The 27,559-nt window shown below is 51.9% G+C and overlaps 1 protein-coding gene across 1 annotated transcript in view; it reads right to left on the bottom strand.

The window, feature by feature from the left end:
* Positions 1–1,305: 1,305 nt before the first annotated feature.
* SLCO2A1 (solute carrier organic anion transporter family member 2A1) overlaps positions 1,306–27,559 on the bottom strand; it is an 83,339-nt gene continuing 57,085 nt past the window's right edge. Inside the window, exons 4-14 of the mRNA XM_020875278.2 lie at positions 22,822–23,049; positions 21,690–21,788; positions 19,727–19,863; positions 17,467–17,545; positions 16,799–16,963; positions 15,136–15,325; positions 13,362–13,527; positions 10,622–10,785; positions 6,659–6,723; positions 4,130–4,253; positions 1,306–3,269 (exon numbers count right to left, since the gene is read on the bottom strand). Coding sequence (XP_020730937.2) covers positions 3,149–3,269; positions 4,130–4,253; positions 6,659–6,723; positions 10,622–10,785; positions 13,362–13,527; positions 15,136–15,325; positions 16,799–16,963; positions 17,467–17,545; positions 19,727–19,863; positions 21,690–21,788; positions 22,822–23,049 — 1,538 coding nt within the window. The 3' untranslated portion in view covers positions 1,306–3,148. The remainder of the gene's footprint in view (positions 3,270–4,129; positions 4,254–6,658; positions 6,724–10,621; positions 10,786–13,361; positions 13,528–15,135; positions 15,326–16,798; positions 16,964–17,466; positions 17,546–19,726; positions 19,864–21,689; positions 21,789–22,821; positions 23,050–27,559) is intronic.

Genomic DNA, 27,559 nt, shown 5'->3' with positions numbered 1-27,559 from the left:
TGCAGACCCTTCCTTCGCTGGCTTTTTCATTCAGCCCCTGAAGGGCTGGGAGGGGAGTGGGTTTCCTAGACTGGAGGGGGGTGGAGGGGCATCACTGGGGGTACACAGGACCTTAGTCTTGGGGTCCAACCTCTGCAGAGTTTCCAGACTCAGGGAAGAAACCGGGCTTCTAGGGGCCTCAGACCAGGAAGGGACCAAGGACCCACAGTGGCAGGACCCAAGGACATGTGGATGGCTCTGAGAGCCAAACCAAGGCTGATTGATGTTGAATTTCCAGCCAGGCAGCACCATGAGGACCTGAAGTCAGACACAGCCATTATAAAGAAATGACTGTGATGCATTTTGCACTTTTGAGCTTGTAGAGGGAGAATTCCACTCTCAGGACTGATAGAATCTAATATAAATGTGGGCTTTTGCATTGTTTTCAACGTCCACTAGCCCCTGGTTGGAGCCACCCAGGAAATCAGAGTCACCTGATTCCTCCACTCACATTGGAGCTGACCAAAGGCCTATTGTCAGTTTCTCAGTGGTCCAAGCAGAAGTGGGCATCCCTAAGGCTCTCCCCACACAGGGTTTGACAATCACCCGCATCAGCTTCACACAAAGGACCTGTTAAAAATGCCACTCTTGGTTTCCCTTCAGCCCCTTATAAATAGCCTCTGGGGCAGGGTGGAGAGGGTTGGGAATCTGCACTTTTATTTAGTTCTTAAAAATATTTACTTCACTGTGCTGGGTCTTAGTTGCGACACGTGGGATCTAGTTCTCTGACCAGGGATCAAACCCAAACCCCTGCATTGGGAGTGCAGAATCTTAGCCATTGGACCACCAGGGAAGTCCCAGAGATCTGCATTTTAACAATACAACCTATGAGACTCCAACACTCAAGGAAGCTTGTTAAGCTTTGCACCTGAAGGGAAATGAAGGTAACATCATTACAGGTCCTGCAGGCAGATTTGCTGTAGGGTAGTTGTACTGGCTGGGACCAAGTGATCAGTGATGATTATGATATTAATTCCACTTCATATCATGGACTTAGCTGTCTGTGTCCTACCCCACTTCTGCATATAAATTCAAGGGCAGGGATCAGAGATTCTGAGAGCCCAGCACTGTGGGGTCTTGACTGAAAGGACTTCACTGAAAGGACAGGAGGCTCCTGCTGCTTCTCTGTACCAGCATGATAAGTTGAGAGTAGCATTACCTCCCATCCCCATGGTCTTAGGCCCCCAAGGATTGGGCAAGGGACAGTCTCTGGCCAGAATGTATAGGTTCTGTCTGCTCTCTAGCAAATATACATGACAGTACAAATTCATGACCAAGTTACATTATATTAATAGAAATATCAAAATAGAAAAAAGGCTTGGAATAGCAACCATCTTCTAGAATCTGAAGGCTGGCATTCATTGTTCATGAGCTCAGCTAAAGGCAGTGCCTTCAGAATTTGGTTAAATTGCAGAGAGAAGAACCAGGGTTAGTTGCAGAGAATCATTTTCCAAGCATGACCACTGAAAGGGCTGAAACTGGCTTCTGAGGTTGCGTGGAGCTTCCCTTCCTGAGTGAGATCTGTGGAAACAGAGCTGGTGGCTTTGGAATCAGGCTGTCTGTGACAGTGGCTTCCATAAAGACTTCAGGCCATGGCACTGTGGCCACTGACATTCTGTCATATGAGGCCTTTCCAGAGGTGGCTTCTGGAAGGGTCTTCTAAGAGCAGTGGCACGCAAGAGATCTGCACGTGACCACGACCGACGTCCAGCAGCTCCAGAGGACATGGTAGGTCAGCTCCCCATATGGGAAAGCCCAGAAGCAGACTCAGTATGGTGGGGCGTGGACAGTCAAGGTTCTGTTGATAATCTCCAGGTTCTTGCTGTGTGTCCCCCACCCTGCCCAGGGAGTCTGCTCTGGGAGGAGGCCTTGGTGTAGATGGAGGGCAGGGAAGCTCCAGGGAGAACCATGCCCCGGTGCTGCCTTGCACAAAGTTGGTCTCCAATAAATATTTGTGGGTGAAAGGAGTCCTTTGTTGGCTTCTGACTCTGAACCTCCACCCAGGGCAGCAGCACCTCTCAGCCCAAGCCCGGGGAAGGCACCCACCTCTCTGGAGGCAGTGAGAAGAGGCTGAGAAAATGCTAATAAGCACAAGCATGTTCAAAGCCAGGAAAGTCAACCTCTCGGGCCTCTATGCTACGGGCTACAGGAGGCCAGACAGCTTGACGGCTTTTGACATTTGCTGGACTTCATAACCTGATTGCTGACATCCCCGACAGCCTCTCTTTACTCCATGACCCACAGGCTAGAGTCCAGACGGGGAAACCCGTGTGAAGCCACCTCGTCTGCACCCAAGTCAGCTTAGGGGAGGTGGTCTTCCCATCACTCTGAGATGAGGTGTCCTGTCTCCCCACTGCGGGGTGGGGGCTGGGTGTCATGGCCATCCATAACCAGCGCAGGTCTTCAGCACCGTGTGACTTTCTTAGTGTGAGAGATACTCCTGGAAAGATGGAGATAAACCTACACAGACCCGGGTACAGACGAGTCTACAGTTTACGTGAACACCATTTGGATGGCCTGTCCTCAGGTGTTAGTCCGAGCTCTGGTCCTGAGCGTGGGTAACTGAGAGGACCAACTGGCCTTACTTCCTGACGTGAGAGCTTCCAAAGCAGCCTCTTGGGCAGGAAGCGAGGATCGGAGGGGAAGCAAGGCAGCCCTTCTTGGGCTCTGTGCTGGGGCTGAACCCAGATACAAAAGGGACTGCAGCCAGCCGCCCCTCCCCTAGCCTGGCCCTGGTCAATAAAAACTCAGCCCCCCTCCCTCCTGCCTCTGGCCAGATACCCAGAGGCCTCCCCAGAGAGAAACCACAGAGCTGGCGAGGGGTCGGCGGGGCTGCCTCAGTGAGCATCCCCTTCGCGCAGGACGAGACTGGGCCTGTGGGGGCCTCGCCCAAGGGGCCAGGAGAGACCCAGCCCTCCAGCTCCATGCCCACCGGGCCCATGGGCACCCTGGGTGGGCTCTGGGAGGAGGGGACAGGGAAGGCAAACAGTGACGGGGTTTTCTTTCTCATTTACGAAACAGAAAGGAGGCGGCGTGTTAACGTTAGTAAATATGGGCAGGTGTGGGGGCAGGTCCCTCTCAGGAGCAGGGCAGCAGCTGAGGCCGAGGGTCAGATGAGGCTGGCAGCCTTCTCCTGCACATTGTACTCCTTGTTCTTCTTCACCCGCCAGCTGATGAAGATAAGCAGCGCCGCACCCAGAGCCTTGTAGGCCACCTGCAGGCCCAGATACCTGTGGGGCAGGAGGCAGGACACGTGAGGGGTATGCAGGCTCTGTGGCCAGGGCCACTGAGAAGAGCAGAATCATTGTCCCAGTGGCCCCGGGGTCATGTGTAAGGATCTGTCCCCACCTGAGTGGGAGCCACCTTCCTCATTCCTTTTGTCCACAAGCCTAGAGAGGCTTGTAGGACGGAGCTGCGTGGGACTCCCAGTCCAGGGCTCCTGGTTGTCACCCTCCCTGGCGCCCCCCAGAGGGCCAGTGAGACACTGCAGGACCAGCCATCTGGGAGGGTGCTGTGTCCCAGCACAGCCAGGAGGGGGTGCCGTCTCCCTGCCCTCTTGGTCTGCCCTCCTCCTGGACTTCTATGCCCTTCCCACACCATTTCCAGACCCCGTCCTGTCCCCTGCAGCCCACTCTCCCCACTTTTGTTTGTGACAAGGCAGCAGGTGAGGTGGCTGAAGGGGTGCAGAGCTCAGCGGTGCTGCAGCTGGGCTTGGTCCCACCTGCCCTTGGTGTCTGCCAGGAGCTGTGATGGGCCACCCCTTTCTGAGCAATAGGAGGCTAGCCTGGCATCATTGTTCCACAGCCATGAGCTCTCTCCCTTTAACAACCCTCTTTGTGATGCTGTCCCTCTCGGCGGCCAGCGGGGCCTGAGGATGGGGAGCAGAACACATCAGAGCAGCCTCCGGGTCTGGTTACTTGGATGGCTTTCTGTGAGCCTTGACTTGCTGGTCGGTGGTGGCCCCCACTCCTGCCCATGGCAAGCTCCCCTCCAGCTCTCCCTCGCAGGCCTGAGAGCCTCACAATTGCCACCGGGGTGATGAATGCCCTTTGCTCGGGCCTGGGGCCTGGCGCATCGTGCAGGCTCTCACCTGTTCCGGAGAGCGTCGTTGTCATAGTAGGCACAGGCCCCTCGCCTCCCCGAGCACTTCGAGCTCCACAGGATGCAGGAGTAGTCGATGGTGAGGCCATAGAGGGCTGGAGACGGCAGCCAGGCTAGGATCAGCAGCAAGAGAGTTGAGAGAGCTCAGGTCACATGGAGCTGTCAGCAGAGGTGCCGGGGCAGGTGGGGAGCCAGGTGCCCGGGGCCCACAGGCATGAGAACATCTCTGTCCCACCCCTGGGAGCCACAGTGACTTTGGAAAGCAGACTAGCTTTCCATGAAGCCTGAATTACTCTTTCACTGGAGGCTCAGAAAAGAAGAGGAAGCTGAGCCATCCTTCCCGGACAGTGAGCTGCAGGCGTCCCCTTGTACCAGCTCAGACAGGTACCAGCGTTCCCATGCTTGGGACTACTGGGCTCACCCGGTGGCAGGAGGCTCTTGTGGACACCAACTCCTCAGGCCCTCAGGGCAGCCTGGAGACAGGCGGGTGCCTTCATTTTAATGGGGAGGAAGGTGGGCTCGGCTGGCTCACCTTTGCATAGCCAAGCAGGGTCAGGGCTGGACTAGGAACCTTAGTTCTCAGAGTTTCGAATCCCATATTCTTCCACAATGGCAAGCTGCCCTTAGATAGCAAGCACCACCCCCAGGCCCTCAACACCCTGGCTGTTCAGAGCCTCTGCCCCAAAGCTGAGTGCTGGGAACTGGTCCAGCAGGGACTGTGCCCTATGGCTGCTGAATAGTCAGGTCAGTCCTGCATCCTTAGCTACAGGTCTAGACAGGGGAGGGCTTGGCCAGATCCACACCCAGGTCAGGCCACCCCATTCTCAGAACCACTGAGAACAGCCTCCCAGACTCTGTTTAGGGCCCTGTGAGAAGCTGCTCCTGGGGGAAAGAAACAGGCAATCTTCTGCTTGTGGCTCTGCTCTGAAGTGGGGAACCGGCCAATAAAATAAAATGTTTAAGGCGTAGGGGAAAAAAAAAAAAGAACCAGCCTCTCTATCAGACCTGTTTGCTCCCAAATCTCCAGGTGAATGGGGGATGAAAACCACAAGGAATGACCTTCGTAAATGATGTTCCCTAAATAGAAATGAAGTCCAGGAAAATTTTCAGCTAAGTTTCAGTGGGTAATTTGAAGCTGGCCAAGTCCTTTTTTCTACCCAGGGTGGAATTGCATTCTTGGGGGATGAATGGATCCCTCCAGCCTGCGATGTCTATCTGTGGTCTCACATTGAGTTATCTGAGCTCAAATGAAAAAAAAAAAAGGCAGCAGGTGCTTTGAGCACAGGAGGGGCTGTTTTCACAGTGGTGGGAAGAAGCAGGGCGGGGTGCTCCAGAGCTTATCCTAGCTGCTGTTGAACTGGGTGGAACATAAGCTTTCCTTCCCAGTGGAGGTTTCAGAGCAAGTTGTAAATGATCAGTTATAAATGGAAAGGCGTTGTGGTGACAACAGTGCCTCTGCCATCAGGACAGGGTGGCCCTGGTGCTTCGTGTCTGCTGTGCTTGTAACATAGGCCAGAGGAGCAGAGTCTGAAGAGGGGGGCGTTAACAGCAAGTTGCCAGAGACCAAGAAATTCCACTGAAAGCACTGGTTCACTCCTCCTTATCCCACACTTAGCTTTGGTAGGAGAGGGTCCCCAGTGGTTGGGCCCAGGAGAGACATCACCCACACACCCCAGGGTGACCATCGAAGCTGCTACAGAGTGAAGTTTTGCAGCCAGACTCCCGAATAATAGTGCATCGCAGGCTCCGCAGGGATTTCAGCATTCAAGGTCAGAAAGTGCACTGTGATGCCAACTGAAGTCTCTCCACTGAAGTCAGCATATTCCCCACTGCAGTGGGCACCCCCGGGTCCTCAATAAATCCCTCCTCAATCCCTTTACTTCGTGTACCTGTCACTGTAAGAGTCTCCATACAAGTGCCTTGTGTTTAATCCAGTGCCTGGAGGCATCCTCCAGCATGAGCAGTCTGGGAAAGGACCCACAGCGTCCCCACACCTGGGGTGAGCTGGGTGTAAGCAGATGCCTGCAGGCAGCACGTTCCCAGCCAGTCCCGATTGCTGTGCACTGCGCCCTTCCTCCTTGGGCTCTGACTGCGGTTTACCAGCAGAGGGCCCCCCTTTGCTGAATAGAGGTAGGAGGAGTGGATTTTGCAAAATGGAAGGGAAGCCAGGGCTGGGCTCTGCCGGAATGTGAGGTTTTGTTCCTACAGTGAACTCTTGGAGAGAGAGAAAAAAATACCTACACTCTGTTCTATTAGGCATTCTCAGCTGTGTCCACTTTTCCTTCTTCTTACAGTTTCGTTTGGAATTAATGCCATAGATGGAAACTTTCCTAACCTCAAGTGATGCGGAAACAGTCCATACGGGATTTGGCATTTGCTGTTGTGCTTATTATGTACAGCTTCTTATGACAGAGATGAGATGGGGCTTTTCCCCTCCCCACCCCACACCCCACACCCCACAGCCCTCTGATTTCCCTTAATCTGGGGCCACCAGGAAGTGGGCATCTCTGACACTTACCCAGCAGACGCATCAGCAAGAACTGTACTCCGATGGCAAAGGACTTTTCCTCCTGGTTCACCACACTGAAAAGGTAAACAGGAAGTCAGCAAGGGGAGGACTCAGGGCTGAGCCTTCCCTCTGTTGATGCAGCCAGCCTCAGGGCGCATAAGACCTGCCCTCATGAGGCCTCCCTGGGTTCACCTGGGCCCTGTGCTCCTGTTGTTCCTCTTGGTTGTTCTCAAAGCGTGATCATTGCATCAACAGCATCAGCATCCCCTGGGAACTTACTAGAAATGCAGATTATCAGGTCACGCCTCAGATGAAGAAGCAGACACTCTGGGGGTGAGGCCCTGCACTCTGTATTGTAAGAAGCCCTCCAGAGATTCTGTGCACACTCAGGTTTGAGAACCACTGGTCTCTATGATTTTCAGGGCTTCCCAGAGCTCCCTTCAGGAGGCAGAAGACAGAGCATCATGGAACCAGAGGATACTGAAGGATACTGAAGTGCAGCACGCCAGGCCTCCCTGTCCATCACAACTCCCGGAGTCCACCCAAACCCATGTCCATCGAGTTGATGATGCCATCCAACCATCTCATCCTCTGTCATCCCCTTCTCCTCCTGCCCTCAATCTTTCCCAGCATCAGGGTCTTTTCAAATGAGTCAGTTCTTCACATCAGGTGGCCAAAGTATTGGAGTTTCAGCTTCAGCATCAGTACTTCCAATGAACACCCAGGACTGATCTCCTTTAGGATGGACTGGTTGGATCTCCTTGCAGTCAAGGGACTCTCAAGAGTCTTCTCCAACATCACAGTTCAAAAGCATCAATTCTTCGGTGCTTAGCTTTCTTTACAGTTCAACTCTTACATCCATACATGACCACTGGAAAAACCATAGCCTTGACTAGACGGACCTTTGTTGGCAAAGTAATGTCTCTGCTTTTTAATATGCTGTCTAGGTTGATCATAACTTTCCTTCCAAGGAGCAAGCGTCTTTTAATTTCATGGCTGCAATCACCATCTGCAGTGATTTTGGAGCCCAGAAAAATAAAGTCAGCCACTGTTTCCACTGTTTTCCCATCTATTTGCCATGAAGTGATGGGACCAGATGCCATGATCTTTGTTTTCTGAATGCTGAGCTTTAAGCCAACTTTTTCACTCTCCTCTTTCACTTTCATCAAGAGGCTCTTTAGTTCTTCTTCACTTTCTGCCATAAGGGTGGTGTCATCTGCGTATCTGAGGTTACTGATATTTCTCCTGGCAATCTTGATTCCAGCTTGTGCTTCAGCCCCGAATTAACACTGACTCTCTGACCTCTGTCTTGTGATACATTTTTGGCACATCTTCACCCCCAGCCTGTATTTCCATGCCTGGTTGAGGGCCATGAGTGATACAAATAAGGTTTGGGTCACCTACAACATTGGCTGTAAACCTCACCTTCTTTGCACTACATAGCATCCATTCTTTCATCTTTCCCAGGGGAATTTATCTCAAAATTATTTTGGGATACTGGGGCCTCTTCTTCAATTTCACTCCAGCTTGTGACCAAACTTGGAAGGGAGAGTTTTTTAAAAAAAAAATCCCACCCTGGGGTTCAAATGGTGCTTTCCCTTCACTGCTTCCTCATCCCTGAGGCTTGGCAGTCCTCTGGGAGGCAATCTGACAGCAATGCCCTTCTCCGATGCTCAGGGGCTTCCCTATGAAATTTCCTTATTCTATTCCCTCTTCTCGTCATGGCCACCCACATACCTTTCTCAGGATTACTGGGTCCACTGTGGTCCATCTGACCTGGAGTACAAGAAAGGAACCACACACAGGGGCCTTGAGTGAAAGCATGGGTACTTGGAATGCACAGATGCAGGATGATAGAGGAGAGGGTGATGACAGTGTTGACACAAGCAACCTGCTCTGAGCACCCCTACACATTCTTGTGGAGGATGCTAAGAATGCAAGGGTCTGACCGTGTGCTTCCTGGGCCATTTCCCAAGGGTGTGGTTGCAGTGAACAGACTTAAGGCATGAGGTAAAATTTTCTAGACCAGCTGCAGGCTTGGTTTATAGAAGCAGTGGCTCTCCCAAGCTCAGTGCTCCTCAGGGGTGACCTACACCCACTGCAGGTGACACATATGCCTGAAGGCCTCCACATCACCCAGTAGGACATGGGGGTCACAAATAAATGATACAACATGAGCTTCACATTGCTTGCTGTCCTGTGAGCAACAAAGTCCTTTGCCTTTGACCTAGGAGTCTCCTGGCTTCTGCCAGCATCCTTATGAAACAGTAACAGAAACAGGAGCTTGGTAGTTTGCAAGCTAACGTGTAAATAGGAAATTCCAGACCCCTCAACTCCTAGTCATCTGGGGAATAAGAAGCTGTTTATAAGAATAGTAATAATAATTTGGTGGTAATAATTTTTCCAGTTGTCATGTATGGGTGTGAGAGTTGGACTATAAAGAAAGCTGAGCACTGAAGAATTGATGCTTTTGAACTGTGGTGTTGGAGAAGACTCTTGAGAGTCCTTTGGACTGCAAGATGATCCAACCAGTCCATCCTAAAGGAGATCAGTCCTGGGTGTTCATTGGAAGGACTGATGCTGAAGCTGAAACTCCAATACTTTGGCCACCTGATGTGAAGAACTGACTCATTTGAAAAGACCCTGATGCTGGGAAAGATTGAGGGCAGGAGGAGGGGACGACAGAGGATGAGATGGTTGGATGGCATCACCAACTCGATGGACATGGGTTTGGGTGGACTCCGGGAGTTGGTGATGGACAGGGAGGCCTGGTGTGCTGCAGTCCATGGGGTTGCAGGAAGTCGAACACAACTGAGTGACTGAACTGAACTCAATAATTTGGTTAATAGTGATAATGAACCATTATGCAGAGCAAAGAAGTTTACCATACAACCCTCACATGAATCCTTTGAGGTCAATATCATTAATGCCCTCTCATTCATGAGGAAGGGCTTCCCAGGTGATACAGTGATAAAGAATCTGCCTGCCAATGCAGGAGACACAGAGACATGGGTTTGATCCTTGAGTGGGGAAGATCCCATGGAGTAGGAAGTGGCAACCCACTCCAGACTCTTCCCTGGATAGAAGAACCTGGCAGGCTATGTCCATGGGGTTGCAGAGCTGGACACGACTGAGTGACTAAGCACACACATACATGAGGAAATTGAGACTTGGTGAACTTGGCAACACCGAAGCACATTTAGCCAGTTTATGGTAGAGCTAGGCCTTCGACCCTGGACCGGGTCTTCCAAATCCTGTTTTTCCATCTCTGTTGCCAGACAGATAAGGACAGGAGGGAGGCAGTCAGAGGGTAAGTCATGCCAACTTGGTTGAAACCTTGTTTTCTCCCTTGCAGAGGGTGAGGTGACTGGAAGGTCGTTCCATGTCAGCACTCAGGGGCACCCTGGTGTCACTGTAACAGGACCTCTGCCTTGGCCTGCCCCCTGTCCTGCCCTCGCTTCTGACCGGACTCCTAGGACACCGGGCTTTTCTCATCGTCATCCTTTCCACATTTCCTGATTCTGTCTCTTCCTCATTTTCCTTCTCTGATTTTATGCCTCCAACTGAATTCTCCTCCTTCCTCTCAGTTCTTTTGTGAGTTAAAGATAGGTGAATCTACAGGTGTGGAGCCAGCGTGGAGCCTGGCAGCCTGGAAGGGTCACGTGGCTCAACCGGCAGGCTCCGCCTCCTCCCCAGGCCCCGCCTCCTCTCCAGGCCCCGCCTCCTCTCCAGGCTCCTCCCTCCTCATGCAGGATGGAGAGGCAGGGACACCCACCGGGTGAGGCTGCAGCGTGGGACTCCGCACGGGCTGGCACCAAAGCCCTGGCACTGGCGCACTAGTATTATCTCCCTGTATCACCCCAAGAACATCTCATGTCCGAGGACTCGGAGGACCAGGAGAGGGAGGAGAGCTGAGAAGGGGGCAGCTGGACGCTAAGTGAGCGGAGCATTGGGAAGGAGAGGCGCACTCACCGCAGCACCATCATGTAGAGCGGGTTGTGCGAGATGCAGGCTATGAGCGCCACGAAGGAGATGAGGAAGGTGGTCGGGAGCAGGAAGTGGGCACAGGAGATGGGACACGGGCCTGTCTTCGCTGAAGCAGGTACCCTGTTGATGCAGCTGCAGTTCAAGTAGATCTTGGAAGGAGACGGAGGGGAACAGGGGAAACCTGCTGTTACTATTTCGATTCCACACACTTTTTTTTTTCTTTTTTTTTTTCCCCACACACTTTAAATGCCTGCTCCAACAGTCTGCCCTCCCTGGGGACCTGGTGATGCTAGATGCAGAGACTGGAGAGGAGACGAGGTGGGGATTTCAGGTGCCCCAGGGATCGCGCATCTGATCACTGGGCAACAAACAGTGTTTGTTTCACCAAAACCAGTCATCCAGTGTGCGCTGGACTCCTCCGGCAGTTACACCGCATGGGGATCTGCAGGATCCCACTGCCAGCTATGGTCCACCAGTGCAGACCTGGGGGTGGGAGGGCCCTCCTCTGGGCCAGGCCACCCTCTGCCGAGCAGTAGTGGTTTTCTGAGTTTTGCTTTTGCTGTTGTGTGTTTATTTCAGGGACATTAAAGGAAGATAAAAATAGGAGGAGATGCCAGTGGGAATGGGCTTCCCAGGTAGTTCAGCTGGTAAAGAATCTGCCTGCAGTTCGGGAGACCTAGGTTCAATCCCTGGGTTGGGAAGATCCCCTGGAGGAGGGGATGGCTACCCACTCAGTATTCTTGCCTGGAGAATCCCCATGGACAGAGAAGCCTGGCAGGCTACAGTCCATGAGGTCGCACAGAGCCAGACACAACTGAGCGACTAAGCGCAGCGCAGCACAGCACCAGTGGGGACACAGTGAAACCCAGTGAACTTTCTGCCTGAGATAAATTCCTCCTGCCTCTAAAGGTCTCCGTCTCAAGTCTATCAATCCATACAGCTCAACATGGTTGTACAGCTCACCTAGGTGGACCCTGTCTGTGTCAGATGGCTTCATCTTCCCTCTCACGTCGTCTGATGGACCAGCCTATGGTCGAACTGCTTCAAGTGGCAAAGCCGTTAGAGGGCAGAGATTGGAACTACTGAACTGGTATGCTTCCTTCTACCAAGGATCGGAACTATGGACCTTCTTTACTTGGGCTGCTGGGAAGCTCATAATTAAGTTGTATACAGTGTTGCTGCTACCTTCCTCATTTTTTACCTTTTACCTGCTACCTTCCTGGATTTTTTACACATACTTTCCCTTATAATTGGCTATTTATTTTTCTTGATATTCTGCTAATGGATTTTGGTCTTGATGTGCTTGTGCTGTTATTGGAAACTTGTCAAGATTATTTCTGGAGGTAGATGAGTCAGAGGTAAGTAAAGATAAGAAAACCACAGAAGCCACCACAGGCTCCCCCTCAAAAAGAAGGCAGCTGAGAAAGCATCTTGTCCAAGCTCTTGGTCCTTGCACTTCCTGAGAACCACGCTCCTCTGCCGGCAGAGGAGGCCATGGGAGCAGCCTTGCCTGTCTTCTCATGGATGATAGCTAGCCTTGCCCATGCCCTCCACACAGGCTTAAAGGAACAGGCTGCATCCTCTCCTTAGGGAGCTGCACAGACTTCCCAGCTCTTAGGATAAAGAATGTCCAAGTCTGAAGCCTGAGCCCTGCCTGCTCCCAGGCCTAGCTGGGTATGACCCGCCTCCACACTCTGTGCCAGCCCTAGCCTTCTCGCTCTTCCCATTTGCCAGATCATTCACACCCTTGGGCCTTGCACTTGCATTTGCTTCACTCCCGGGTTTTCATAGTGTTTTCTCCTTCTGCTGGTTCAGTTCTAATGTCACCTCCTCCGGCAGGTCCCTAGATATTCTCTGTCTCATTAAGTCTCTTCGTGGCATGGGTTACCTTCTAAAAACACTCTTGTGCCTTTATTTGATGAATACAAGTTCATGAGGGCCGGGACATGGGCTGATGGGTTCCCCACTGAATCCTCAGCACCCACGTACACGTCTGGTGTTCACTAGGTGTTTGTTGAATAACCACACAGACGACTGGAGTTGGTTTGCTGCTGTCTGATCTGGGGAGGCAGGGAGCACTCTGAGGGCTGGCCAGGACCTTGCCAAGTGAACACTGTGAATGTGAGCTGTGTGAGTGGGAGGCTGTGACTGGGAAACACCTGATCTTGCACAGACATGCCCCGGGCTGGGGCAGCATCCTGGGTTCTAGTCCCAGATCTCCCCCTGAATAGCCACCGCCTTCAAGCCAGTTGTGCGGCCAGAGCTGAGAGTGTCCAGAAGGGTTGAACCAAATGGCCTCCATCACCACTTCCGGCTCTAACCTTCCAGGTCCACATCACAGAGGCCCTCTGCCCTCGATCTATGTGGGCCTGTCCATATGGCTTTGCAATACAACCAGATCGCAGGACACTGATGTGTCCAATAAGGACCCATCAGGGTGAGACTGGCAGGCTTCAGCGGAAGGAGTGCTCTGACTTGTTTCTGTTTTGAGCATTGTTAGGCTTCAGGAATGTGAATTCGTTGGACATTGGCCAGTCTTTAATTGACTTTGGGCTGTAAGCATCTGATCATGACCCTAGGGAACAGGAGGTTGGAGAAAAGGTGGGTGTGGCCCAGAGGCCAGGATGCTGGGAATGAGTGGGGTGGAGCCCTGCCCATCCCAAGTGGAGGAGCAGGCTGTCAGAGCACACACTCGGGGGAGAGCCGGGGCCCCTCCGGCCCTTACCGGTTGCTTGAGAGCTATAGAGCTGAAGTTGACTTCACTGCAGCCAGCGTGGCAAGGGGAGAGGTATTCAACCCCATCGTCTCCACAGACCGGGTGGAAGACAGAATCTGGGCACGAGCAGTCCCGGCGGCAGGAGGGAGGTCGTGGACGTATAGAACTTGATGTGCTGCCAGCAAAACAGGAAATGGGAATCAAACAAAGCAGGACCAAAGGAAAACGTCGCCACTCCAGCCCAGCGTGACTTCCCCGCCTGGTTAGCATGCTTGTGTCTCTGTTTGTCTTGGGCCAGCGCCACCCCGAGATCTGAATCATGTCTACTGGAGCCAAGGGTCAACTTGGCTGGTGTTCATGGCACCTCTGCTGCTTCTGCCAGTAGGAGCCCAAACCTACCAACTAGTCATCGGGAATGCTTGGTTGGCAAATCCCCCACTGCAGAAGGGGTCGAGACGAACAACCTGCCAGGACTCTGATGAGAGAGAAGGCAGATGCTATGGGAAAGTCACAGGTGATATTTCCCTTCCTTTCTCTTTCATCTGGGCTCGGGCTGAGGCCCCTTGAGGTCATCGAGGGTCTCAGTGGCTCCTGTCTCTGGGTCTATGTAGCCATCGCCCAGATTATTGCATCCCCCTGAGCTTTAACCCAGGGATTTCACCGGTTGATTGCACCAATCTCTCCACCCTCCATATCCAATATTCATGATCTCCTCTGAGAAGGGTGGGGGTTAGGGGTTGATAAACCACAGTTCGGAACTTAGCTAAAATAATTATTCTAGTGGTGGTTAACAGTAATGGGGCATCTCTCATGCTCCAGGCACTGTGCCTTAGGGCTTTTCATGCCCTGACATCACAGTAAATGTTCTGATAATGATGCTCCCTTTGTGGATAAGGAACCTGAAGTAACTTTCCCCAACTAGGAAAGAGAAGTGCCAGACCTAGGACCTGGTCTGATGACAAAGCCCTGTGCTAAACACCCAGTGAAAGCATTCTTGGCCTCTCTCAGCCACAGCCAGAAGACCAGTAAAAACTGGGAGTGGGCCAGAGTGGGGCGAGGGGCAGTTCCATCCTGAATAACACTCCCCTCTGGAGACAGGCGAGGTCCTTTCACAGAGAAAGATAAAGCACCAAAACTGAAAAGTATGCTCTCTTCCAGTATTGCAACCTCACTGGGCAAAATCTAAAAGAAGAGGTGTTGAAACGTGGCTCTGAGGAAAAAAGCAAAAAAGCACATCCCCTCCTTGGCTTCAAAGCCCTTCCTGAACATGAAGCCAAACTTAGAACTTAAAACCATGTTGCTTTATGCAAACCGACAGGTATCCTTTACCTGCCCTCTTCCTCACCTGCCCTAATTTTTTCAGTCTGCCATCACTTTCATTGTTCTTCTCCAAATCTTTTCAATTCTCCATCTCTCATCTTTCCTCAGCAGTTCAATAAGACTCTGTAATTCTAGCTGGTAAAGAGCAGATGCTAAACATAGCTATTTCCTGGTTCCTGAGGCTCACAGCACTACAGATTCTTCTTGAAACCGAACAAATTAGTTTCTGGTGCTTCTTAAAAAACAGAACCCTAATCCTGATTGCTAGTGGCCCACTAGCACTCTCTGATTTCTTCTCATAATTGAGCACACTACGATCTGATTTTCTCAGTTGCCACATGCGAGATCAGATCAACAAGGGAAAAGGAGTGAGGACAGTTGAAGCAGCAGAAAGGAAGATGTGGCAGCCACCTCCAGGTTCTGGCCTCAGCAAAGAGTATTTCCTCACCCTCACTCCCCTTACCTGGGGGGGTAGACCTCTTCCACGATCGGGGTGGAGCAGCCCATGAAGAACAGAGGGGCACAGAGGATCATGGAGATGATGATGATGGTGGCAGCCACACGGGGAATGGTTTGCAGAGAGAAAACACAGCGCTTCATGAGGATCCCTCCAAGCAGCATCCCCAAAGCCGCAGCAGGGAGGTTCACAGCACCTACAGACAGAGAGAAGCTGGTCTGGGCGCATAGGCCTTGGAGTGCTATGTGGACCACCGAGAAGGGGGCATGGCTTCCTGAAGGGACATTCGATATGTTTAATTGCAACAGTAATAGATGACATTAATTGAGCATTTACTGTTTGCCAGGCATACTGACAGAGTTTTCTTGACATGGAGGATTGCCCTGCCTGTGCAAAGAATAAAGAAAGAAGTGGGACCCTTACAACCGAGAGATGTGGGTTGAATATGCATTTATTAGACAGTGAAAGTGTTAGTTCCTCAGTCATGTCCAACTCTTTGCGACCCCATGGCCTGTAGCCCACCAGGCTCCTCTGTCCATGGGATTCTCCAGGCAAGAATACTGGAGTGGGTAGCCATTCCCTTCTCCAGTGGATCTTCCTTACCCAGGGATAGAAGCTGGACCTCCTGCATTGCAGGCATATTCTTTATAGTCTGAATCACCAGGGAAGCCTAAATAACTCTGTGCGTGCATAGTTGCATCCAATTCTTTGTGATCCTGTGGACTGTAGGCAGGCTCCTCTCTCCAAAATATTCTCCAGGCAGTAACACTGGAGTGGGTTGCCATGCCCTCCTCCAGGGGGTCTTCTGGACCCAGGAATTGAACCCAAGTCTCCTGCACCTCTTGCATTGCAGGCAGATTCTTTACCCACTGAGCCACCTGGGAAGCCCTTATTAAGGCTTTCATTATCTGGCCCTTTATTGCACTGTAACTACATGGGGTTAGCAAGGCACTGATGGTGCTTCCTGTTTGATGTGCTAGTCAGAGGCCAAAGGCTAGAAGGGTGAAGTCACAGCCAAGAGCCACATAGGAGGTCAGGGGTCATGCCCTGACCACCCTGCCACATCCACATGGTCAAGATCACAAGTGAATTGGCCCCCATCATTCCCTTGGGTACTTGGTGGGACCACATCAGTATTTTGCAACCTCAGCTGCCAAAAAACACAGGTGCTGGATGCTGGCCCCCCTGCCAGAGACTCTGCTTTCACTGCTCGAGGGTGGGACCTGGGCATCTGTATTTCTTGAAGCTCTCCTGGGGAGCCTAAAGTGTAGGGGCTTGAGAATCACTGGGCCCCACAGTCCTTATCCAGGTGAATGTCTTCAAGCCCTTGGAGAAGAAAAACACCCAGCGGCATCTTGCCTAGCCCCCAGTTCAATCCGCGCTCTTTCCTCTCTTGTCCCTGATGATGTCAGGGCCTTTGGGAGATGGTCAGGCTTTCAGCCCCTCTGACAGGGAGGAAGCAGGCCCCAATCTCCACCCACTTCTGCCCAGAATGATAGGGGCCCAAGAAATCTGCCAAGAACATTCTGGAGTGCCAACCAGGAAAAATGTCCTTAAAAGCCTTTCTCCTGGGCAAGAACCCTCTGTCTCCTGCCCTTGTCGGGTCTGGCGGCGACCCTCCCTGGATGAACAGGGGGAGGGCCCGGCTGCGGCAGCCCTGGGGACTCACCGATGAGGAAGTTGGCATAGGCCGCGGAGGCACCGTACTGCTTCTCCAGGAACTTGTTGAGGAAGGTAGAGAGGCCGGCGATGACGGAGGAGAAGGTACACTGGGCCAGGACCACCAGCATGAAGAGTGGGTTCATCAGGAGCTTCAGGAAGATGCGGGGGAACCCTGTGGACAGACCGCTGTCAGGGCTGCGCCTCCAGGCAGTGGTCAGCGGGGTCCACGAGCCTGACCGCTGCCCATCCTGCCCCCAGGCAGCTCCCCTCTCTTCCTCCAGACAGAAACCCAGGCCCCAAGCTGCTCAGTGGCCAGCTGGGGGCACACAGCCACTCAGGATCCACTCAACATGCTCATGGGCTAAATGAAATGAGGACAGGCCTGGAAGAAATCAGGCGGCAGGTGATTACACAGGATGGCCGCATCCATGTGAAGGGAAGAGAGAGGAGAACGTGGGCCAGCCCATGAGGGCGGGGCTGCCTCTGCCTGATTTTGGGTCTCCTGCTCTCTGCTAAGCAGCAGTCAGCAGGGCTCCTGGCAGAACCTCTCGTGAAGGGATGGGCCAGTGTTGCTCTTACTGCCCCTCACCACACCCAGTCCCACATGGGCCAGGTGACCCTCGACCACCCCCACCCCAAGCCAGCCCACCCAGGACTGCCGGATCACTCAGTTACTTTTAATGAAATCCACCAGGGAGCTTCTTGACTTGGCCTCTTCCATCTTCCTTGCTTCATCCATCATGGAATGAGTCCTCTGAAGGCAGCAAAAGGGGGTGTGTTAACGGCTTCCTTGACTTTTAACAGGTTCCTTACAGCCATTTTTCCCAGGCCCTTGATCCTTCTGGTCTTAGTGGCTCATGGAAGGGCGGTGCTTAGCCACCCTGGAAGTGTGTGGAAAGGTGTCCAAAGCAGTCACCACATGCATGTCATTGAGCCTGGTGCTTTGGCCACTGGCCAGAATGCATCCACGCTAGGGCCTCCCAGATATGATTTCATATCTGTGCATATTATTTCATGTCTAACTGTTGGCTGATGCCAAAAGGCATCTGAGTGAACGTCAGCCTTTGTCTGTCTGTCATGGCTACACTTCTTCCTTGTCCTCAGATTCCAGGGGCTACGGGCTTCGAGGACACTCTGGCCTACAATGACCTCTGTTCCCAGCTGTCTCTTTCAGTCTCCTCTGTGGAGTCCCTTCTTTCTTTTGGGCCCAAAGTTGGAGCCTGTGCAAGGCTCTGACCTGGCTCTTAGCCTGCACCTTCTGTGCAAACCCCCTCAGTGAACCCGCCTTCCACTTCTGAACTTGTCAGCTGAAGCCCAAGGCCCAGCTCTGAACCACTAAACAGATGCAAGGACCTGAGCTCAGACACTGTTAGGATCCCCCAGCAGACTCCTCGCCAGGTGCAGGCGCTTCCATTTAAAAGCGGACCCCGTGCTTTCTCCATGGTGGGCCCCGTGCCCAGCATTCTGCATACATTGTCCCACTCCTCACAACCTCCTCCTGAGATAGGTACTCTTACCTCCAGTACTTTAATATTTATTTTTATTTACTTATTTGGCTGTGCCAGGTCTTAGTTGCGGCATGTCGAATCTTAGTCCCTAGACCAGGAATCATTGAGAGCACAGATTCTTAGTCATGGGACCACCAGGGAAGTTTCTATCTCCAGTATTTTAAAGTAGAGGAAACTTAGGAGCAAGAAAACTTGCCTAGGATCTCTCAGCTAGTTTAGAAGTAGCAGAGCTAGATTCAGACTCAGGTTTGTCCGACTCCAGCATCACGATGATGTGCTGCCTGGCTTTGAAATTCTTCTTCAAGACAAGTTGAGGCCCTTCTATCCCTGCCCCTCCCCATTGGCTGGGCCTAGATTTCACCCAGTCTCACACACCTTTTTGCAGAACATCCAACTCAGCCTCTGGCTCTAAGTCTTGGCACAAACTTTACCCGCTCATGGCTAAGTCCTTCTGAGCAACCCCTCCACGGACATCTATACTGCCCTGTCTCAGTTGCCTGGCAGCCACGGCCCTGGTCCTCAGCTATATCATCTCTACACTGGCCTCATCACATCTCCAGCCTTCATTCCTTCCCAACTCCCCAACCACAACCTCACGTAGTTGTCACCCAGGTGGGCACCAGTCACTTAGAACTTCATGAAATCAGAACAAGTTTCAGATCTTTCAGCCTAATGTCAAGGCCCCCACTCAGACTTCTCCCCACTGTTTTCCAATCTCATCCTTCCCTGATTTCTTTCCCCAACAGATATGACTGGAAGATGCATGCAGGTCAGTCTGCTCAAAGTATGCTCCACTCTCTGCCCAATCTCACACTCTTCAGCACTAGGAATTTCTCTTTTACTCAGTCCTTTAGGATTAGACATGACCAGCCCTATTACATGCAAAAGTCAACTGCTTCAGATCACATATTCAGTTTTTATTGACTCTTAATTCTTTATTTCACTTTAAATAACTCAGAACTTCCCCAGACTATATTCCCTGGAGCCCTCCTAATCCCTGAGATGCTACCAGGGTGAGGGAACACTGATGAAATCCCATCTTTGGGAAATTCACCAGCACGCTCACCTTTCAAAGCCTCTGAGAAGTCCTACATCATGAAACTTGATTAGATTTCACCCAGAATTAACTTACTGAAACTTCTCAGCTTTATTAGCTACCCCTCCATACCTCCTGGTGGCTCAGATGGTAAAGAATCTGCCTGCAATGTGGGAGACCCAGGTTCGATCCCTGAGTCAGGAAGAGCCCCTGGAGAAGGAAATGGCAAACCACTCCAGTATTCTTGCCTGGAAAATTCCATGGACAGAGGAGCGTGGCAGGCTGTAGTCCATGGGGTCACAAAGAGTCAGACATGACTAAATGACTAACACAATACCCCCTTTTAGGAAACTCTTATAATAAGCAGAATTATGGGTTCTCAGATGCTTACCTCTACTCCTGTGGGTATCGCTCGAGGAAAGAAAAAGAAGGGGCAAGAGGTGACAACCAAGCAGGCTGAGGAAATGAGCAGGCCCAGCCACCAGGCTCCTATCCATCGGGGGTCTCCAGGGCTCAAGTTAACAGAAGCTGAAGAGAAAGCACAGGACACAGGTATTTGTTGGATGAATGCATGATCTCACTTTACTCATCAAGGGAACTGGCACCTTGGTCAAGACAGCATCCTCTCTCTCTTCCCAGAGAACCGAGGCCTGTGGGAGGATCAGTGAGCTTAACTGTGCCCTGTAGGCACCATTTCATCGGCCAGCTTCAAACCCATGTATTTGTGGTTTCCAAACCTGCACTCTTAATAACTGAATGCTCTGCCTCCCACTTTTGTTAACCCCTAAAAAAGGAGACCTCACAATCCTTAGAAACTCACAAAACCACCATGAATAGAGTAGGCTCTTGGGTAAGGAGATGCTTTCTCCTGTGCAGTCTCCCATCCACGCCCAAGGGTCTGCTGTTGTTTCTCTTTGTAAGTAAAGAAACTACACGGGCATGCAGGGAGGGAGAAGGGGGAGAAGACTGTCCCGGAAACTGTCCCTGGTGGACTGGGAGCTCAGGTGCTAGTCTCTTTGGGTAATGAAGAGCTAGGACCCAGCTCAGGAAGTGCCAGCTTTGGCCTTTGATTTGAAGTACAGGTGGATAACACTGAGCAGGTGACCTTGTGGTCTGACAGTCCCAAGGTCAGGAGTCTGTGGTGTCTGGCAGCATGATTGCCCACACATTCTTTGTGAGACAGGCAGGCTCTGATCTGAGTGTCGGGCACTGGGCTGGGGATGTTATTTCTGAGGGTCTGGCAGACCTGCCTTCCAGCCACATCAGGCCCGCGGGAATTTACATACCACCCACACACTCCCCATGCATTGCCCGTCTTGACTTTGTCCAGATGGTTCCCTCCACCTGGGAAGGCCTCTGCCATTACCAGCTGTGGAATTTCCACCCACATGGGATGCAGACATGCATCATCTCCCTGGGAAGCCCTCCCTCACCACCTCACGCAGAAGCACTTTTCTGGCCTTGGAACTGCCAAAGCACTTTGCCTGTCCCTCTCTTACTGTGCTGGTCCTCTCTGCCTTGCGGGAGGCTGGGGAGTGTCGGGCAGCCTTACAACAGCCATATGCCCTTGTAGGATCCATCCTGGGGTCGGCTCCCTGAATTGTTAACTCAGTACATGTGCTCTTGTCTGTGGCTTGTATTTTCTCACGCTGAGATACAGAGAGGCTTAATCCATATCATTTTGTTAATAGCTCACTTCTGTCAACCTCAGTATGTATCAGCCATTTTTAAACATCACAGCAACTTTATTTCACTATCATTAGCCCCATTTACAGATGAGGAACTGAGGCATAGGAAGATGAAGGTTTGTGCCCAAGATCAGTAGAGGTGGTAGAATTCAGCCACTAGAAGTGGAACCAGGATCAGACACAGGTTCCCTGCTGTGTCCACATGGTTAAACTCTGTTACACTCTTCTGGGTGGGACTCACAATCCATCTGTATATTTCACATACTGCTTCTTCCTTTCCCTCAAAGAAGTCTTCTCAAAAATTTTTAAACAATCAAAACCATCTTAGAACCAAAGAATTATAGAGTTACTTTTAACACCACGACCTCAAAAGGCAGCTGTGATAGCAACGCCTGAGGCCCTGCCCAGGTCTCAAGGCTTCCCACTGTAGAAAGTATGTTTTCTTAGGGAAGAAAGTGTGTTTTCTTCAGCAGCAAGCCCCACTCCATCATTCAGCCTGGCCCTGGAGGGAGGAGGCATATGCTGTCTTGCTCTCCACTATCTGAGGCCGGCTGAAGACTGCAGGTGGGAGGGAGGGAATGGGGGGCGAGGGAGCCATAAGCATTAAAAGTTCAGCTTCGTCCTTGCCCTGACTAGCTGGGGGCTGCGGTCCTGGCACACACTCACCTGTGTCCACCCTGCCATAGTCTACAAAGATCTGCAGCATGACCGAGCCCAGCAGGTACCCGAAAGCTGGTCCAAACACAGCGATGGCAAATAGGATGGCTGGAGAGGGGAGAGAGAAAGGATGCTGAAGGGGTGAGCGGACTGAGGGCGGCACCCAGGCTCTTCCCCTCACTCAGGGGCTCCCGAGACATTCCCCAGTCTGTCCCCTGGCCCTGACGAGTTCACACCTGTGGCATTTCCCACAGACAAGGCCAGAGCCACCCAAGACCCTGGAATGTGCGGAACCCAAGCAGATTCTCCTCTGGCTAGATGCCGGAGCGATCTGCTTGCTGGGAGAGAAGCAGCCTCCTGGGCATTTACAGATGAAGGCCCAGGCGTGGGTTGAGGGCAAGGCTCCTTGCGGGTATGATGTGACAGCAGTGGTGGGAGCTTGTGGGCCACAGGGCCTCTGGGTGTGGCCTGTCTGGTCTGGGCCCTGAGGATGCTCAGTGCGGCTTGTTCTAAGGGAAGAATTTGGTCATCTGCCATCTATTTTGCTATCTACTTGGGCTTCCCTGGTGGCTCAGATGGTAAAGCGTCTGTCTGCAATGCAGGAGACCCGGGTTCAATCCCTGGGTTGGGAAGATCCCCTGGAGAAGGAAATGGCGGCCCACTCCAGTACTCTTGCCTGGAAAATCCCATGGATGGAGGAACCTGGTAGGCTACAGTCCATGGGGTCACAAAGAGTTGGACACGACTGAGCAATGTCACTTTCACTTTATCTATTTTGAATGTTTTTCTATGAGGCCAACTTGTCCTATGGATGGCTCAGAAGACACGTGTGCTGGCTGGTGCCTGATCTGGAAAGCAGTGGTACTGCTCTTGACCAGTACCTTGACCAGGTACTTGACCACGTACTGCTGGTCAAGGAGCTGCCCTTTTCCTGGCCCGGGACCAAGGGGTCATGCAGATCCCCTCGGGGACTCCCACGGCCCCAGCGCACGGAGACTGTGGGCCCCGTCCCAACTGGGGAGAAGCTGGGGCCTGGGCTGGGACTCAAACAAGGTACGTCAGGTCCCCAAACCTCTGAATGCCCTGGCTGTGCCAGGTGAGGACCCGCCCCCACCCCAAGCCCTCTTCAAGCCCGACTCACATATGTACAGGGGCGAGTTGTTGGGCTCCGAGAAGTCGTCCACGTAGGAGATCCCAAATGGCTGGATGGGCACCGTGCCGATGCCTGCCAGTAGCTGGGCCATCACCATCAGGCCCCACATGCTACTGGTCTCCTTCCGAGAGTCCTGGGGGCTGCCGTGGCACTTGCTGGGGGGCGGGCCCTGCCAGGGTTTCTGACAGAGCTCGGTCTGGGAGTGGCTGCTGTTCCCTGCAACGAGAGAGCACACACCCGTCACCCCCACCCTGGTGTCCTGCTGCAGCCTCTAAACCCGGCCTTTCTCCCAGACCCTCTTGGAATGGCTCTAGAAACAAAGGTGAGAGGAGGGGAGAGGCGGGCTCCCTGCTCTAAGGGGACTTAGCCTTCATCAGGTGGGAGAGGCATCTTCCTCTTCTGGGGGACCATTCTTTCTCCTCTCTGGGTACTGGCAGGGGAGTGGGGTTAGTAACACAAAGCTTTTGCCCTGGAGGCAAGGCCACCCAGCGGAGAAACAGGGAGCCAAGATCAACATCCAGGCTTGTGGGCCTTCAGCGACCCTGTGGGCAGCCTCAGGCTTCAGGCCCCCAAGGTGTGTTTTCTCGTTAGCAGGACAGAAGTCATTCTGTCCCACAAAAGACAGTGTCACCTCCAGCCTGGAAGGCTCCCGGGGGTCATGACTCCCAGAATTCTCCCTCTTGGATAAGCCACACATTGGGTCACACTAGGGAGCCCTACTGCCACAGGCCTTGAACGTGCTACCCAGTCTGGCCAAGGACCAAGAATTTGGGGTGCTAAAGGGACTGTGACACCCTCTGGTTAAAACCTCCTGTTACAGGTAAAGGGTGAGGCTGCACCCACAAGAGGAGCCAGGCTGTACCTACTGTGAGGGCCCCAGAGGCCCCAGCGTGGCCTGTGGGCACCAGTGCCCGTGGCTTTGGGGACCTGGCCAGGCTGGCCTGCCGTTCCCATGCCGCTGTTTCCAATTTGTTTAGCTGTTTAGCCCACGCTAAACAGACAGCACTGCCAGCTCTCCAAGGCCTTGAGGGCTCCTTTCCATGAGATGCCTTCTTTCCCAGCCTTGAAGAGGCCAGTGGAAACCACTAACATCCCTGATCCTGCTCCGTGGGGTTCAGTTTCACTCTCATTTGTGGTCCTTGCAGAGAGGACAGAGCTCTGAGCTGGGTGGACCTCAGAGTCCCGTGGAGAGGAAACATGAGGGCTATGGACAAGATCTGTCCATCATCCTCAACTCTGGCTGCTCTGGATGGCGGGGCTGGGGAGGGGTCTGCCATCCTCATCTCATCATCCCCTCCTCTTCACCAGACACACATGCTTCATCCAACCAGGCCTCCCCATCTCCCTTCCCCTTCACTGGTGTTTGTGTTGAACACGTGTGAAAACTGCTAGCCTGGGGGTTTCCTCATCAGTCAAGGGAGGCGTGTCTCAGTAAAAGCAAAGGGGCCAAGATGTCATTGATCAAGGTCGTCCAGACCTGACAGTAGCTGTGTGCAAGGAAGTTCGTGCACCCAGGCCAGCGCCCAGCCCCAGACTTTGGTTAGTGTTCCTCCATCCCACCCATTATCCCGCCTTTCAGTGCAGGGTATGGGGTTCAGATAGAGCGGTCCAACCACAAGGGTAAGTGGAAGACAGACTCTTAGAGTGGGGATGTAGCTTTGCTGACATGGGAAGGAAGCTATGACATCTTGTCGATTCAAAAAATACCTAGTAGTTTGGAGAAGAATATGATCCCTAGTTTATAAAACTTATGTGATCTGATTGAATATGCAGAGAAAAACTGGAAGACCGTGGCTGTCCCAGGGTGATGGGATTGTGGCATCTTTGCATGTATGTGTGTTTGCCTCGGTGTACTTTCTAATTTTTCCATAAGGAACACATGATGCTTTTGAAATAAAGCAACAGTAAAAATTTTTAAAATAAAAATATTTTTCATAAAAAATATACAGCCAAAATTTAACAATCATTCCCACTTCTTGTTTCTTGGTTCCAGAGCTGTTGCCCTGGGCCTGCAGAGGTATGCATCACACCAGGGCCGAGTTTCTCTGACACCCATCTTCCCTGATGCCTCTCCTTGGTGGAGTGCTGGGCTTTTCTCTGACTTACATGCTCTATTGTAGAGACCCAAATTCCAGCGCCAGAATTTTTAAACTTTCATTTACTGCACAAGCAGACACTGCCAAGGCTGTGACGTACTTTGTGTCCTGCTTAGAGGTTACTGGCCCATCAAAGTGGCTGCTTTGGGGCAGAGCTGGCATTTGAACCCATGTGTGCCTGATTCAAAGTCCTTAATGAAATCAAGTCTGAAATGGCAGCTCTGAAAAGATCCAACACAGGTTTTGCAGGGATGGGGGAGGGCAGGTCTGGGGTGATTCCTCTGCTCCTCCCTAGTTACATTCAAGCACATGAGCCCTCTGATTTCTGTAGGTGGCTGGGAACCTCCTCCCAGATAGAGGTATCCTGGGAAGGACTGACTGCTGGGAGTTCTGCTGAAATCCGAGACAAAGAGACAGAACAAGCAGAGTATAAACAGTGAAGAAATTGGTTTTGGTGAAATTAGCCAAACACAGAAAGACAGATACTGTACGATCGCTCCTATACATGGAATCTAAATTAGTCAAATACATAGAAGCAGAGAGCAGAAGGGTGGTTGCAGGGACCAGGGAAAGGGGAAATGGAGAGGTGATGGTGAAGAGTATGAAGTTTCAGTTCTGTCAGAGAAGTTCTAGAGATCTGCTAGATGGCATAGTGCCTGTAGATAACAATACTACACTGGAGACTCAACATTTACTTACAGGGTAGATCTTAAGTGTTCTTAACACACACACACAATAATAATAATTATTATTAAAGGAAACTTGGGACATGATGGATATGCTTTGACGGTGGTGACAATTTCATGGGTGTATACTTAAACTCATTAAGTTTTATATATTAATATGTTCAGCATTTTACATGTCAATCACATATCAATAAAGGCATTTTTTTAAAGAAAGAAAAATTGGTTTTAGCCCTAGGTAGCTGTGTGATCTTAAGCAAGTTTCTGACCCTCTCTGCGCTTCAATTTCCCTTTAGGCAGAGACCATAATGTGGCTAGATAGGGAGAGCTCCTGTGGGTCACTAAAGGGCTAGAAGGCAATAGTTCCAGAAGGGAGCAGGCATGAAAAGTCAGACCCACTGGTCAGCGTGGCTGACGGCTGTGCTGGCCTCCTTGTAGGAAGGCTGGTGTGACCCAGCAGTGTTGCAAGGCCTGACTCTCACTTTAGTCTGGAAGCACAAACTGTGAAATGTTCCCCCCTGAGAAGGAGGAAAACCCTTCACTGCGCTCAGGAACCCTGTCACCAACACTGCCCCATGTCCAGCACTCAGAACCAGAGGTGTGGTGCTGGCAGACTCATGCCCACCCCCAGGAGGAGGCCCAGTTGGCCGTGGACAGGCAAGACCCATAGATGTTGGAATGGCTGGATTGGGGGCCTGGGAGCTGGGTCCTAGTCCTGAGTCTGACTCCCTACATCTGTGACCTTGACTTTGAAAGGCCTCAGAGGATTCCAGGGAAAGGGCCATGCGCCGCAGAGGGTGGGTGACTGCTGGTGACCTCACTGCTCTCTCTGGGTCCTCAATGTGGCAGCTACCGGGACACCCCAGCTGATGAGCATTTACACACGGTGGGCTGTGCTAGTCTTTAGAAAAAGACCCCACTACCCTTCTCAAGACCATTTGGACAGGTTCAGAAATGAGGCCAGAGCAGGCCGCCTGACCTGGGCCACCTTCTAACCCAACTGGCTAGGTGCAGCTGTGTGGTCAGTCAATCGGTACACACGCCCTGCTCACCTCCCTCTGCCAATTTTGAGCTGACGCATGTCTAAAGGACTGATAAATAAAAAAGCTGCCGCCAAGTTCTCAAATGGGCATTTGTTCTAAGAAGATTCAAATGAATTTCAAGTAGATTTTGTACGAGAAAATGGGCAAAGTTTGGAGTTCCCTAAACCCATGGGCTGTTATCACTTGCAAATGTGCTTGCCTAAGCTGCCTGTCCCTGCCTAGGTGTGACAACAGCTCCCTCTCAATGTTGTCTTATCGGCTATGGGGTGGCAGGAGCAGGCCTCCCTTGTGTGCTGGGTGGCAAATGACCACACTGGGAAAGAGGTGCAAAGCATTGCCCGCTGAAGGGGGCATCCACTGAAGGACCACACCCAGGCCTGTCAACTTCAGTGGACGATGCCTGCCTCACTCTTGGTTGTTCAGTTACTTGGTCGAGAGTGATTGGGGGCAGGCCCTCTGCTGGGGTGACCAAGACAAGCCCAGGAGCTCACTGAAATAAGCCTGACACAAAAGTACAAATATTGCATGACTCCATTTACATGAGGACCCTAGAGTAGATAAATTCACAGAGACAGAAAGCAGAATGGTGGTTGCCAGGCAGGGGCTGGGAGGAGGAGGAAGAGGGAGTTAGTGTTTAAGGAGTACAGTTTCCATTGGGAAAGATGCAAACGTTCTGGAGATGGATGGTAAGTATGGTTGTACAATAGCATGAAAGTGTTTAATGCCCTGAACTGGACACGTTAAAATGGCAAATTTTATGTTATGTATAGTTTACCACAGTAAAGAAATACAGCCTGGTATCCACTGAGTTGGGCTCCCAGGTAGCACTAGCGGCAAAGGACCCACCTGCCAATGCAAGAGACGTAAGAGATATGGGTTTGATCCCTGGGTCGGGAATATTCCC

The sequence above is a fragment of the Odocoileus virginianus genome, chromosome 4, assembly GCF_023699985.2.
Source record: "Odocoileus virginianus isolate 20LAN1187 ecotype Illinois chromosome 4, Ovbor_1.2, whole genome shotgun sequence".
Taxonomy (NCBI): Eukaryota; Metazoa; Chordata; class Mammalia; order Artiodactyla; family Cervidae; genus Odocoileus; species Odocoileus virginianus.
The sequence above is the reverse complement of the archived record's forward strand: the minus strand, read 5'-3'. Positions and strand labels throughout refer to the sequence as shown.